General features: G+C 41.7%; 1 protein-coding gene across 1 annotated transcript in view; it reads left to right on the top strand.

Moving 5' to 3' along the window:
- Positions 1–7,829, top strand: part of Gad2 (glutamate decarboxylase 2) — a 75,944-nt gene extending 68,115 nt beyond the window's left edge. The window contains exons 14-16 of the mRNA XM_004659761.2: positions 1,836–1,943; positions 2,587–2,676; positions 4,292–7,829. Of these exons, the coding sequence (XP_004659818.1) occupies positions 1,836–1,943; positions 2,587–2,676; positions 4,292–4,465 (372 nt within the window). The 3' untranslated portion in view covers positions 4,466–7,829. The remainder of the gene's footprint in view (positions 1–1,835; positions 1,944–2,586; positions 2,677–4,291) is intronic.
- The last annotated feature ends 7,258 nt before the right edge of the window (positions 7,830–15,087 follow it).

Consider the following 15,087-nt stretch of genomic DNA (forward strand, 5'->3'; position numbering starts at 1 on the left):
ACATTCACAGATACCTTCATAACTGGTCATAAACGAAGTACAGAAGAAGGATGAGCAGCTCATTCCTAGTGGGACAATCAAGAATGCTTTCACGGAGGTGCCTCCGAGCTGGGGCTTGACTAGCAGAGGTGAAATAAGTAGGACTTCGAGCAAAGCTGAGAGAAGGATGTTCTAGGAACAAGACCACACAGGAGCTGAAGCACATAATTTGAGATTAGTAGAGTCTGTCTAAACTGCCTCAACAATTTCCTGAATGAATAGCAAGATCAGCCGGGCATGGTGGCACACGCCTTTAATCCCAGCACTTGGGAGGCAGAGGATCGTGAATTCAAGGCCACCCTGAGACTACATAGTGAATTCCAGGTCAGACTGAGCTAGAGTGAGACCTTACCTTGAAAAGACAAAGAAAAAGAAAAGCAAGACTAGACCTAGGGTGTCAGTAGTGAAAATGGAGAAAAACCAGTAAATTTGGAACTATTTCAAAAGCAGCACCTTATGACATACTCATGTGACATTAGTGCATGTACCACTTCCATCTGTGGGCTCCTGTGCAGCCAGAGTCCATTCCAAGTGAACCCGAGCTGCTAGATTAGTCTTAATCAACCCCAAACAGCTTAGTACCTGCAGAGTGAGAGCTCATGGCATAGGTGCTGGCTGGCCATAGAGGTTGTCAGAAATGGCTCGGCCTCCTTGAGCCAATCATCTGGGACATTAATCTCCAAAGAAGTGACTTTCTGAACCCACTAGATTGCTTCAGAGCAGCTCATTCTGAGACCTGCTTTAAAATTACAAGGCACTGGGCTATGTTGGGCCTTCCTTTAGTGGGGTGCCGAGAGCACATCTTCTCTTTATCACAGTTACAAGTGCTCCTAGTTTCCATCCTCATGGGTACAGGTAGGCTGGTATGGGTCTTCACTGCTTTCCTAGGCTTTCTATTAGCACTCAGTGGATGGAGGAACCTAAGGGGATCAGCAGAGAGCCTTTTGAGACAGCAGTTCCCTAGTGCACCCTGACATCAGTTAAACAGCTCCAGTCTGAGGCTTTTTTCGTGTTGTTTTAAATCCAAACCCAGCACTTCCAGAGCTGGGAAGTCAAATACATCTGTGACATGCTTTAATCCCAGCACTCAGGAGGCAGAGGTAGGAGGATCGCCATGAGTTCGAGGCCACCCTGAGACTACATAGTGAATTCCAGGTCAGCTTGAGCCAGAGTGAGACCCTACCTCGAAAAACCAAAAAAAAAAAAAAAAAAAAAGATGAGAGTCCTTCATCAGCAAAGGAGGATGTCACAGAGCTGGGCAGAATAAGGGCTAACAGAGCACCTGCTCGTTCATTTATTCAGTGAGTGCCTATTCTTTCTGTAATGAGGCACACATGGGGTCTCCAGATGTAAATTTCACATCATGGGAAGGGACACGGAGGCATGGGGGTAGGGTTATGCTTGACAAGACTTCTTATCTGCAGGAAGAGACCAGCCCTATCCTTTTGTTATTAATGCCTTCCATGATTACATCTATGAACCACAGAGGCAAATTTTCCCCTTGAGTAATCAAAATAATTGCCTGGGGAATGAAGGCTCAGGAACAAAAGGAGTCAACTGCGGAGAACCTTAATGAAAAGGAACAGATGCACCTGAGGGGGGAGTATTAAAGGGGAAATAATCACCAGGGAAAACAACCCTCTAGAAATAGTCTTGTATGAGAAAACTGTCGGAGCATCACAAGTAGGCATCAGTAGAATGAACAAGTCCAGAATACTCACTACATCCTGCATCTCACCCTGAAAACCATCCGTATCCTCAACCTGCCTAATGAGTGTCCTCTTTCTCTTCCTCAGGGGACTACTGGGTTTGAGGCACATATTGATAAGTGCTTGGAGCTGGCGGAGTATTTATACAATATCATAAAAAACCGAGAGGGATATGAAATGGTGTTTGATGGGAAGGTATGTGTCAACCCTCAAAAATTTAATCTATTCCAGTCCTTACTCCTGATATTTTCTAATGTCAATAATGTGTTGTACAAATGAGAGGGACCATTACAGAGGGGAAACAGTAGATGATGCTTGGGGTAGTTATTCTGAGCTGGAATAAAGATCACACTCACAAATGACTATAGAATGTGAAAATGGGGTGCATCAACAGCAGTTACTAATTTAAAAGCAGGAGTTGGAGCTGGAAAGATGGCTCAGTGTTTAAGATGCTTTTTGTGCAAGCATGAGAGCCTGAGGAGTCTGGAGAAACGGCTGGAATCAATGCCCAGAACCCAGCAAAGTGCTGGGTACAGTCACACAGGTCTGTAACCCCAGTCTTGTAGGGAAACAGAGATCCAAGAACCACAGGCACTTGCAAAAGTAAGAGCAAGCTCCGGGATCAGTAAGAGACTGGCTCACATAAGAATAGATGGAAAGCAGTGGAAAGGGACAGGCCAAGTTCTACCCCAGCCGCCCGCCTCGGGTAAACACACTCTGCTAGTGAAGACAGCTCATACACCTGGATATGCACACAACAACAGCAAGCAGAATAGATGCCCTTGGAATTCTCAAATTGGCCTGATTGGTCTGATGCACCTTTCTTTGTTCTCCATAGCCTCAGCATACAAATGTCTGCTTCTGGTATGTACCTCCCAGTTTGCGCATTGTGGAAGACAATGAAGAGAGAATGAGTCGCCTCTCAAAGGTAAGTGCTGAGAGCTTCTTGGACATATGAGTCGGTTGTGCCTTTCACATGCATCACCTGTGTATGTCTCTGAGAAACTCCACTTTGGTGCATGAGCCCAGGAGATCTATAGGCTCCAATATGTCCAGACTTTTCACAACTTCATTTGCTTGGTTTTCAAAAGAATTATTTATTTATTTATTTATTTGCAAGCAGAGAGAAACAGAAGTGACAGACAGTAAGAATGAGTGTGCCAGAACCTCCAGCCACTACAAACAAATTCCAGACACATGTGCCACTTTGTGCATCCAGCTTTATCTGGGTACTGGGGAATTAAAACTGGGTCTTTAGGCTTTTCAGGGAAGTGTCTTAACTGCTGAGCTATCTCTCCGGCCCTGGAAGTCTATTTCTATCTTACAGTTCTGGAGACTGAAAATTCTGAGATTGAGAAGCTGGCAAATTCTATGTCTGCCCTTGCTCTCGTGTTACTGTCTCTGTACTGTCCTAGGAAATAGAAGCAAAAGATACTGTGCCTGCTTTCCAAGAGCTTACAGATGAGGTAGAAAAAGAAAGCAGATTTTCCCATCAATAAAAGACCAATAGGAAATTACCACGTCGTAATTGATATATAAGAACCACATAGTTACAGTGTAGAAGAAAAAGATGCCAACGGGCTAGAGAAGACAGGAAAGGCTTCCCAGGCATTGTGGGACTATGATGGAGTCCTGCATGTGTGTGGCATGTGAACCAGAAGATAAAGTATGGCACGGTAAGGCTGATGACAGACATGAAGTGATGAAAATGTGGATGGTACATTCCTTTTGGCAGAGTTAAAGGTTCATTTGAGTGAATGGAGAAGATGAATCCTTGGAACTGGATGACGTAAAAATTCTGTGTCCAACAGAAGAAACTTAGCTTCATATGCTATAGAGAAGCCCTGGGGCTGTAATTAACAGTCTGCCAGAAATACTGTCAAACCTTGTTTGAAGTGTGCTTTGGTGGGTTTTTGGTGTGCTTCCTTATGGGTTCAGCATTTTACCCCCAGATGAGTTTTCCTATCATTGAGGAATGTCTCTTAGAATGTCTCATCAATGGAGGCGATGCAGAAAGAGAATTAACTTAGGAAAGTTTCATGTCTCCAGGATGGTTAGCAAGCCATTGTTAGTTAGTTTATCATGGTACTGAAGCTTACCCCTCAGTAAGAATTCTCTGAAAAGTGTTTTCTCCAATGAGTTTATATTTCTGAGGTTAAAAACTCCCCCAGATGTTGTATGGCTAATCCTTTGAGCCCTGAGGTCAAGATCAAATCCTGACCATTCTCCCAAAATACTAACTGGACAGTCAAGTTGGCAAGTGCCTGATGGTCTTGTGTCTGTTACTTCTTTTTTTTTTTTTTCTCAATTTTCATTAACATTTTCTATGATTGTGTCTGTTACTACTCTTAGCAGCTCCAGAGTCTTGAATTCTTTGAGTTATCCTTATCCTCTGATTCCAAGAAAACCTGCGGTTCCTTCAAGAGAAAATAAATTTGGTCCTGTTTAGTTAAAAAACTAAAAACATTGCTTGCTTTTGGGTTCCTAAGCTAAGGATGAGTCACCAAGAGAAAGTCACCTCATAAGTATGGTCTCTCCCATAGGTGGCACCAGTGATCAAAGCCAGAATGATGGAGTATGGGACCACAATGGTCAGCTACCAACCCTTGGGTGACAAAGTCAACTTCTTCCGCATGGTCATCTCAAACCCTGCAGCAACTCACCAAGATATTGACTTCCTGATTGAAGAAATAGAACGCCTTGGACAAGATTTATAATGACCTAGCTCATTAAGCTATTTCAGTTCTCTAGGTAGACAATTAAGTTGTCACAAACTGTGTAAATGTATTTGTAGTTTGTTCCAAAGTAAATCAATTTCTATTTTGTGGTGTCAACGTAGAATACAGTTTAAAATCAAAAAAAAAAAATCGTTCCTTTTAAAAATCATTTCTCAAGTTTAGAATACCTCTCTAATAATTAGTGATGAAAGGCTATCTTCTAATCAGTAAGGAAAAGCTTAAAACTGTTATAAATATTTCCCTTGTTTTAGTAGAGTGTGCAAATCTAGCTTTACTTTCACTTCAAAGCAATAGGATTGAATAGCGTCAAATTGCCCCTGAATCATAAAAGGTTCTCTGGGGTACAGCGAAAAGGATAAAGAAAATATAAAATGAATGCTGACTATTAAAAACTCTTGCCTTTTTCGTAGTATTAGAAAAAATTTCTAATTTACCTATAGCAACATTTCAAATGTATTTAAATACATATAATTTTACAAAAGGAAAAAATATATATTAAAAGAAATCCTATTTTGTAACATATGGATTTTTATTTTATATGGGTTATACAAACTGCAGGGGCAGATATAAAACCTAAGCCAGATTTATTTTTTCTCTTTCTTTTAATGGAGGTATAGTAAAACACATAGCAAGGAAATTTTCACACATAGGCCCACAAAATTCTTTAAAGGTATGGTTACTTCCTTCAGGATATGTTATGGTTTGTCACATCTCTGGAGACAGAATTTCAAAACAAATACACAAAAATACTTCCAAAAATGATTGATCATTTCAACAATTGAGATTATCTTCGCATTTAAGTTTTCTACCCAGTTTGCCCTCAGCAGTCACATACTCTGAGTACGGCAAGCCAAGCTTCATTATAGGTGAAACTTTGGTCAGCCTATGTATTCTGCTTTCCCATTCAACTTGTTTCCAGCACAAGGTTCATATTGGTGCTTGAAGCATCTTCCTAAACCATATTCTGTTACTAGGTCATTTATATTAATGAGAAAAAATAAAAATAAAACCCAATCATCCCAAAGAAGGAAAAAGTACATTCCCAAAGTGTGAGCCCAGAAGAGTCAATGCAGCCACAGAAAAAGATCTCTGTGTGACAATAATGACCTCACCCTGGATGTCGCATTGCTTCTGTCCAGGGAGTCGTTTGCCTCCTGGATAATTGCTTGTTCCCATTCCTTCCCCATCCCACATGCACCAGCCCTCCTGCTAGGCTCCCTATCACTAGATCCTGAAGAATGAATTCATTTCCCTTTCCTGAAATGAGTTCCTCGCCCTGGCAGATGTTGAGGTCCCCTAAGAACTTCTTGTTGTCAGCCTCCCATTGAGATCCAACCTGACCAGAGTGTGCAGATGATTAAAATTCAAAATAATGTTTTCTCCCTGCAAACCTGATAGAGAGATAGGAGTTTCCCATTGATCCTGTAAATCTTCATGGAATCTCAAGAAGCACAGGTAGGGAAACTACAGCCTCCCACATCTGCTAGCGCATATCTGGGAAGATCTGTATGAGTGGGCATTGCGCCACTGCCGAGAGTCCTGTCCTTTAACAGACTGAAGTGCCCATGATGTAGCCATCTGAATTCTTCGTGAGTTTGCCCCCTGCCTTATTTCTATGGGCTATGTACAAGCATACTGATCCTTGGTATGAGCACACCTTTGGGCCCTTGCTTTCCAAGGCAGCGAATAGAGAACTGAATGAAGGAATAACTTCCCATTTGGGGCATTTTCCTAGTGGGTAACATAACTTTTCCTTTCTAGAAATTGCCTGCTAAGAATAAGCGTGTAGATGTCCATCTGTCTTGATCCTGAGGTCCAAGGCCCCAATTCAGAGCCCGAGACACCAATCTATCAAACCTACTGTCCAACCTAGAGAAGGAAGTGGGGACTAATGTCCTGACTGACAGGATGCTTAGCACTTAGGGGACAGACTTGATAGCAGAAGGTAGTTTTTAGTTTGATGAGATGACAGAATTTAAAAGAGAAAATTTGTGCCTATGCATGAATTTTCAGCAAAGTAATTTTTACCAATAAATTAAATCTCCCACATGGGTCCTTCTTCAAAGTTGCTGGTAGCATTATTCAGACCTATGCACAGAAATTTCTTCTCATCATAGCCCAGAGGAGGCAGCAAGTGCAAGCCTGACAGGTCACAGTAGTTTGATAAATGCTCTTTAAAGTAGATCTATCATCCACTCAAGAGGGAGGAAAGAAGAAAAGGAGGCACGAAGGGAGATTGTTTTGAACATTGGTCTAAATTCCCAGTGCCATAGATCTTTATGTATGACCATTCTTTATAAATTTGTGATGCATTGGTTTTAGCTTTAAGCAGAATTGACATGGCCATTTTAGTTTATACAATATTGTGTTTATTATTAAAAATACTTGAAATGCAGTATATGTTTATCTGAGACTTCTAAGTGGTATGGTCTTTATGTACACTCACAGGATATGATAAAAGACATCACTTGTGTGTATGACTGTGTTGCCTTTCTTATATTGATAGTACTGTCTTGTCGCCTCAGATTGGGGTCGTGCACTTTATATCTGAATTGTACAGTGTTGCAAATCAACATGTATTGCTGTAAAAGCTTGCACAATATATTATTGGTATGTCTTCTATGTGGTAACTCTATTGAACTTTGAACTTTGATATTATAAGAACCATATTTACATCTGTTCCTCTCCCCTTCCTTCCTTGCGTCTCCTTTCTCCTCTCCTTTCCTCTCCTCTCCTCTTACCATCGCCTCTCCAGTTCTCCCCCTCTCTCTTATCCCTTATCCCCAAGCTGTGTGCCCTCCACATCAGCTCTATGAGAGACCATCCCTCGGCCAAGCACTGTCCTAAGATTTCTCTTTGAGAATTGTGTGATTTCACACACACACACACACACACACACACAGGTGAACACTGTTTCATCCCTGAGACTAGGAGAAACCAATTATGGGGAGTTACAAACTGCCAATATTGTAGGCATTAACCCTGCTGGGAGGAAGCAGGCACAGCTCCTCAGCACCTGGACAAAGGCAGCACAGGTGTAAATATCACAGCAAGACCAAGAACCCAGGGACCTCAACGTGGCCACCATCTTGCACGTGCTCCTCTTTTTTCAAGTGCTCAATGCAAACACTGTGTATTTACTAGTCACGTGTGCCAAAATACTGTTCCCAAATGGTGTCAACATTTCCCCAGCATCACTCCATTACTAAAGACAGAAAAAAAAAATTAAAACGTAAAATATACAAATGTGTGGCAATCAGTTCTTAACAAATGTAACTTGTGTATGATCAAAGTATTTTATCTGTGTTGTCTCTCTAAACCCAAATAAATGTGTAAATGTGGACACATCGCAGGCTGTTGATTCTGATTTCTGACTCTGCCATGTGCTGGGAATCATTTTTTAAAAAGTATTTTTAGCCAGGCATGGTGGTGCACGCCTTTAATCCCAGCACTTGGGAGGCAGAGGTAGGACAGTCGTCATGAGTTCAAGGCCACCCTGAGACTACATAGTAAATTCCAGATCAACCTGGGCTAGAGTGAGGCCCTACCTCAAAAAACCAAAAATAAAACTAAATAAATAAATCAAAAGTATTTTTATTGGGAGGCAGAGGTAGGAGGAGCGCCATGAGTTCAAGGCCACCCTGAGACTACACAGTGAATTCCAGGTCAGCCTAGAATGAGACCTACCTCAAAAACAAAACCAAAAAAAAAAGGTATTTCTATTTATTTATTTGCAAGCAGAGAGAGATATAAGAGAGACAGAGAGAATGGGTCACCCTGCGCATCTGGCTTTATGTGGATACTAGGGAATTGAACTCTGGTTGTTAGGCTTTGCAGGCAAATGCCTTAACTGCTCAGCCATCTCTCCAGCCCCTATATTCTTAATTTTCATATTTTAAGTTTATAATTTAGGTGACCTCAAGGATCATATACTGAATGTGCTCCTGTTTCCTAGATGACATGAAAGGTTGTTGGCAGGCACACTGCCATTTAGTATTAACGGAGAATAAATAAGGCATGCACGGAGCCGAAATGCAGCAGCTGCAGGGCCTTGGACAGTCACAGCTGCATAGCTGTGCTTCACAGCCACTCACAGAACACGGGCTGTCTCTTACCTGTCTTGGTTGTTTCAGCCAGTGTCCGAAGTCTTGAGATGATGCTTACTTATGGGGGAGACCAGGGAGAAATTTCAACTTGGCTTTGAGATGGAACATTGCAGTTTAGAGTATAAAGCCCCACTGATTTTTCTCTAGACATGAAGTCTCCCTTCCTTTGCCCCTTAGCTAAGTTGGGGGATGCACATAGTATTTTTCAATGTCCTAAGTATCAGTAGAACAGTAAACAGAATTTGTACAGGCAACAAGAATGTTCCCAAACCAAAGGTATCATAGGACTGGGGAGATTGCTCAGCAGTCAAAGGTGCTTGCTTACAGAGCCCAATGGCCCAGGTTCAATTCCCCAGAACCCACTAAAGCCAGATGTACAAAGTGGTACATATACCTGGGGTTCATTTGTAGTGGCAAAAGGCCCTGATGTGTTCATACTTACTCCTCTCCCCCACCTTCTCTGCTCACAAATAAATTAAAAAAAAAAAAACACCATGGGGCTGGAGAGATTGCTCAGTGGTTAAATCACTTGACTACAAAGTCTAATGACCCAGGTTCCATTCCCCAGTATCCACATAAAGCCAGATGCATTAAGTGGTACATGCATCTGGAGTTCATTTGCAGTGGCTAGAGGCCCTGGTGTGCCCATTCTCATTTTCTCTTTCTCTCTTCTCTGTCTCTCTCTTTGCCTGCCAATAAATAAATTAAAAAATATTTTTTAAAAACATCATGATAAGAAGCTATTATCTTGCCTGGATAATCCAAATATTTCATCATTCCCTGCATAGTCCAACCTCTATGATAATTTTGTGATTTTAATGATTTGTGTGCACATATGTGTGTTTATGCATGTGGTGTGTGCAGATGCATAGGCTCAATGCACATGCATGTAGAGGCCAGAGAAGAACACTGGGTGTCTATCTTTTGTTTACCCATGTATTTCTTTGAGACAGGGTTTTCCCCTCAGCCTGAGGTTGTTGTCCATCAATGACCCCAGTGATACTGTGGTATCCATCCCTGTGGGCTAGGGTTACAGATGTACATGGCCATGCCCTTAATTTTAATGATTGTTTTAAAGTAATGCAATTTGATAGGTCAGATTCATCAGAAAGAAAATAGCATTCCAGTTCTAATCATCTTTACATACCTGTTAAGGATTGTCTTGCAGAAAGGGCCAAATGGTAAGAAAACAAAGTAGTATGTTTCTAAACAGCTTTCAGGGCATTGAACAGTAGAGAAAGACCTTGAAGTTCTAAAGATCTCCAACCTTGCTCTAACTGCTCCAGAGATAGTGATGTGGGTCAGTAATGAACACCTGATCACATACTTTCACCAGCTCCAGACTGGAATCCTTCCTGCTGATAGGAGAAGTCAAGAGAAATCCTTTGTGGACCACTGAGATCCATGAAATGCAAGCCTGGTATAAAACAAACACAATGGGCCACTTCAGCAAACCTCACAGCCCTCCAAGCATGGGATAGGCTGGTCCTGTGTGAATCAGAGTTCATTTTAAGTACACAAAGGTACATTGCTGTTGATATCTGTATAGTCAGGGGCTCCACCCCTGTGTCATGAAACAACCAAAACAAAGTGCATGCCATGTGATGATCATTGAAACTAAAGTCACTGTTTTGGTTACAGAGCTTGTGGGGACTCCTGAGGCATAATTTGAGGCTGTGATGGGCTCTACTTAGGCAAGCTTCTGACATCAGTATTTTAGAAGTTCCTCTCCTCAGGACACTGTCTGAGCCCCACTGAGCACAGACCCCATCTTCAGTGTTACTTAATTTGAAGGAGGGGTAGAGGAAGCTTTTATAGATGTATTTTATGGCAAAATTAAGGTTAATCTATATATAGTTCTAAGACCCCCACCCACCCAGTGGCTACCTGCTGCAGTTACCTTCTCATTGCTGGGAGGAAGTACCTTACCAAAAGCAGCTTATGGGAGAACAGGATTTATTTTGGTATAGCCTCAAGGGAAGTTTCGTGATGGCAGGGAAAGGTATGGCATGAGCAGAGGCTAAACATCATTTCTGCCACAGCAGGTGGACAACAGCAGCATGAGAGTAAGTTGAGCTCTGGCAAGGGGGAGCTGGCTATAGCACCCCTAAACCCATCCTCCAGCAACACACCTCCTCCTGCAAGGCTCCACCTCCCAAATTGTCATCAGCTGGGAACCAAGCCTTCAAAACACATGAGTTTATGGGGAAAACTGGGGAAAATGCCTGAAATCACAGTTATTATGTAATCCTGCATAGTGTATGTTTATATCCATTCATACCTAAGATGAAGTTTAATTTATACAGTGAAATACTAATAATAACTAAAAATAAAATAGAACAGTTATAACAATATACTGTAATAAAGTGACCAGTATCATGATCCTTATGATTTGCTCCCATTATTGGTAAAAACAAGTTACTTGAAAGCAAGCACTGTGATACTGCAACAGTTGACACAATAAATAAGGTGGCTTCTTGGTGACTAATGGGCAGGTAGTACATATAGCATGGAGGTATCAGGCAAAGGGTCGATTCACATAACAGGTGGGCAAAGTATATTAGCAAGAGATTTTTATTATACTATTCAGAACAATACATAATCTTAAACTGAGGAATTATTTCTTTCTGGAACTTTCCCTAACTGTTTTCAGGCCATAGTTGATAATAGTGAGGAAGGCAAGCATAATGAATGACTTAGAAACTTGGAATACTGTTTGACTTGGGTACTAAACAAACTTTTTTCCTAACAATGCATCTACGAACCTGGTGGCAGTTTACATTGAGCTGCATGTATGTTGTGGTGGTTTGATTCAGGTGTCCCCCATAAACTTAGGTGTTGTGAATGCTAGCTCCCCAGCTGATGGATATTTGGGAATTCATGCCTCCTGGAGGGACTGTATTGTTAGGGGCGGGCTTATGGGCTTTATAGCCAATTTCCCCATGCCAGTGTTTGGCACATCCTCCTGTTGCTATGGTCCACCTTATGTTGGCCAGGGGGTGATGTCCACCCTCTGCTCATGTCATCGTTTTCCCCTGCCATCATGGAGCTTCCCCTCAAGCCTGTAAGCCAAAATAAACCTCTTTTTCCCAGAAGCTGCTCTTGGTTGGATGATTTCTACCAGCAATGCAAACCGGACTGCAACATATGTCTCACTCCAAACAAGGAAGTTTCCCCTCCCCTAGTAAGCATTAAGTACCCCCTTTTGTCATCAGTGTCTATTAAAATATATTGTAGGTGCTGGAGAGGTGGCTTAGCACGTAAGGTGCTTGCCTGCGAAGCCTAAGGACCCATGTTCAACTCTCCAGATCCCACACAAGCCAGACTCACAAAGGTGAGGCAAGGGCAAGGTTGCACATGTGCACGAGGTGGCACAAGTGCCTGGAGTTTGATTTCAGTAGCTGAGGCCCTGGTGTGCCAATTCTCTCTCTTTCTCTCTAAAAATAATAATAACAAAATATGCTGTAAGACATAGCTAGGATCAGAAGACAGGAGGTCATCTGGTTGGGCTCTTATCCTTCCTTCCCTGCCAGCATGAAAACTTCCCGTGAAGCTCTGAGAAAAATAAACCCTTTACTTCCACAAGCTGCTTCTGGTTGGGTGTTTTCCCCCAACAATAAGAAGGTAACTGCTATAAATACTCATAGGAAAAGCAAATGGTGCTGGGAAAACTGGATATTTATATGTAGAAGAATGAAACTAGATACTTATCTCTCACTATGCACAGAAATAAACTCCAAAAGATCTTGACATAAAGTCTGAAACTGCTATAAGAAAAAAGTAGGGAAACCTCCAAGACATAGGGATAGTTAAGGTCTTTCTGAATAGGACTTCAGTAGCTCAGGAAATAAAGCCAACAGTGAACATATGGGACCTTCTGAAATGAAAGTTTCTGTATAGCAAAGGAAACTGTTAATCAAGTGAAGAGGCAGCCTATAGAGTGGGAGTAAATCTTTGCCAATTGTGTATTTAACAAAGGATTAGTAGACAAAGAACTCAATAATGATAGAAAACCCAACAACCCTAAGGAAAATGGGGTATGGAGAGGAACAGTGAATTCTCAAAAGAAAAAAAAAATACAAATTACCAATGAATATTTTAAAAAATGTTCAACATCCTCGGCCATAAGAATAATGCAAATTAAAACTTCTTTGAGGTTCCAGCTCACTCTCATCAGAATGACTATCATCAAGAAGACAAATGACAACAGATGTTGGTGAGGGTATGGGGGAAGAGGACACCTTTTCCACTGTTGGTGAAAATACAAAATGGTACAGCTATTACGAAAATCACTGTGAAGCTATCTAAAAAAAATTAAAAATAGATCTACCTTATGACCTAGCTATACCAATCCTGGGTTCCCCATAAACTTACGTGTTCTGAATGCTTGGTCCCCAGCTGATGGAAATTTGGGAGTTGCAACATTATTGGAGATGTGTTGTTAGGGGTGGGAGCCAGCTTCCCCTTGCCAGTTTTTGGCACTCTCCTGCTGCTGCTGTCCACCTGATATTGGCCAGGTGATGTCCAGCCTCTACTCATGCCACATTTCCCCCTGATGTCATAGAGCTTCCCCTCAAGTCTGTCAGCCAAAATAAGCCTTTTCCTCCCACAGACTGCTTTTGGTTTGGTGCTTTCTGCCAGAAACATGAAGCTAACTGCAACAATATCATAAGACTCAACAGTCTATCACAGAGATACTTGTTCATGTGTGTCTATTATTGCTCTATTCACAATAGCTAGGAGATGAAAGCAGCCTAGATGACCATCAACTGAATGGATTATGAAGCTATGGTATGGAGCTTTATTCAGCTCTAAATCAAAATGCAATTATAAAATTTGCAGGGAAGTGGGTAGAACTGGAAAGAGAAGTGCTGCATGTTCTCTCTTATATGTGGATCCTAGCTCCAAATTTTCACATTCGTATGCAGGTTAGAGTAAGAGTCAGTAGAAGCCAGGATATTAGAAAAGAGTCGTGACAGGCGGGGAGAGGAATTTAATAGGAAGGAATGCTATAGCACTTGTGATATGAAAGTAGAGGGGCTGCCGGGCGTGGTGGCGCACGCCTTTAATGCCAGCACTCCGGAGGCAGAGGTAGGAGGATTGCCGTGAGTTCAAGGCCACCCTGAGACTCCATAGTGAATCCCAGGTCAGCCTGGGCTAGAGTGAGACCCTACTGTTTTGAAGGCAACCAATTGCTTGCTGATTGGATGTGAGGTCCACTCCATGGGAGGAAATATATGCCTACTACTAACAGCCTTGTCAAAAAATCTCAGGCTGGGGAAGTCATAGGCCATAGGAAGGAAGCTAATACTGTTGTTTGACTAATGGATATGTAGTAACAATAAAATTGTCTTCTAAGAACTTATGTTTATGCCTGTAGATTAATACTGCTCTCAGCTTTGGTCAGAGAAACTTCTTTGTGCAGTGGGTAGAAACCACTGGGGAGAACTCAAAACTCATCAAAGTATTGAAAATGCTTGACTTTAAAAAATATTCAAAAGTATACTTAAGTTATTTATTTGCAAGGAGAGGAAGCAGGGAGAGAGAGAGAGAGAGAGAGAGAGAGAGAGAGAGAGAGAGAGAGAGAGAATGGGTGTTCCAGAGCTTCTGGCTGCTATAAACAAATTCCCAATGCATGTACCACTTTGTGCATGGGCACTGAGGAATCAAACCCAGGCCACAAGGCTTTATAAGCAAGCACGTTTAATACTAAGCCATTTCCCCAAGCTGAATAAGTGACTATTGAGTGCTAAATGAGACATCTTTTATCACACACTCCAAGGCTCACAGAACATTGTGAAAGAGAGGGTGGAACGCTGTATTTCAGACATGACATAGCTGTTACATTCATGACCTCACAGCAGTTGTTCTTGCAAAAGACCTGAACAAGATTGGGTAGGACAGGGAGAAGGAGAGAGAGAGAGGGAGGGGGAAAGAGAGAGACGAGAAAGGGGAATGAGAGACAGAAAGAGATTCTTTCTTGAACAACAGAATTATTGTAACTAACTGAGATTCTGTTACATTTTAGAGGTTAACCTTCTTTCAAAAAGATCAGAAAACAGGGACTGGAGAAGTGGCTTAGCAGTTAAGGCGCTTGCCTGCAAAGACAAAAGACCCAGGTTCGATTCCCCAGGACCCATGTAAGCCAGATGCATAATGCAACACATGTGTCTGGAGTTCGTTTACAGTGGCTGGAGGCGCTGGCTTGCCCATTCTCTCTCTCTCTCCCCCTCTTTCTCTCTTTCAAATAAATAAATAAAACTAACAATATGTTTTAAAATATCAGAAAACAGAAAAATCATTACTTTTAAAGAAAATATATAACTTATATTAACTAAGTAACTGTATTTAAAATAAAATTATTTTCTAAATGATGTTAAATGTACTGATGTTTGACTGTGTTGTCTAACATTATCTTTCTAGCTAATAATAATTTTAGAGCTTATCATATTGCAGTGGCAAACTTTCATGGCAGGCAAAGAAAGGATTCAGAAA

This window comes from Jaculus jaculus, chromosome 5 (assembly GCF_020740685.1).
Source record: "Jaculus jaculus isolate mJacJac1 chromosome 5, mJacJac1.mat.Y.cur, whole genome shotgun sequence".
Taxonomy (NCBI): Eukaryota; Metazoa; Chordata; class Mammalia; order Rodentia; family Dipodidae; genus Jaculus; species Jaculus jaculus.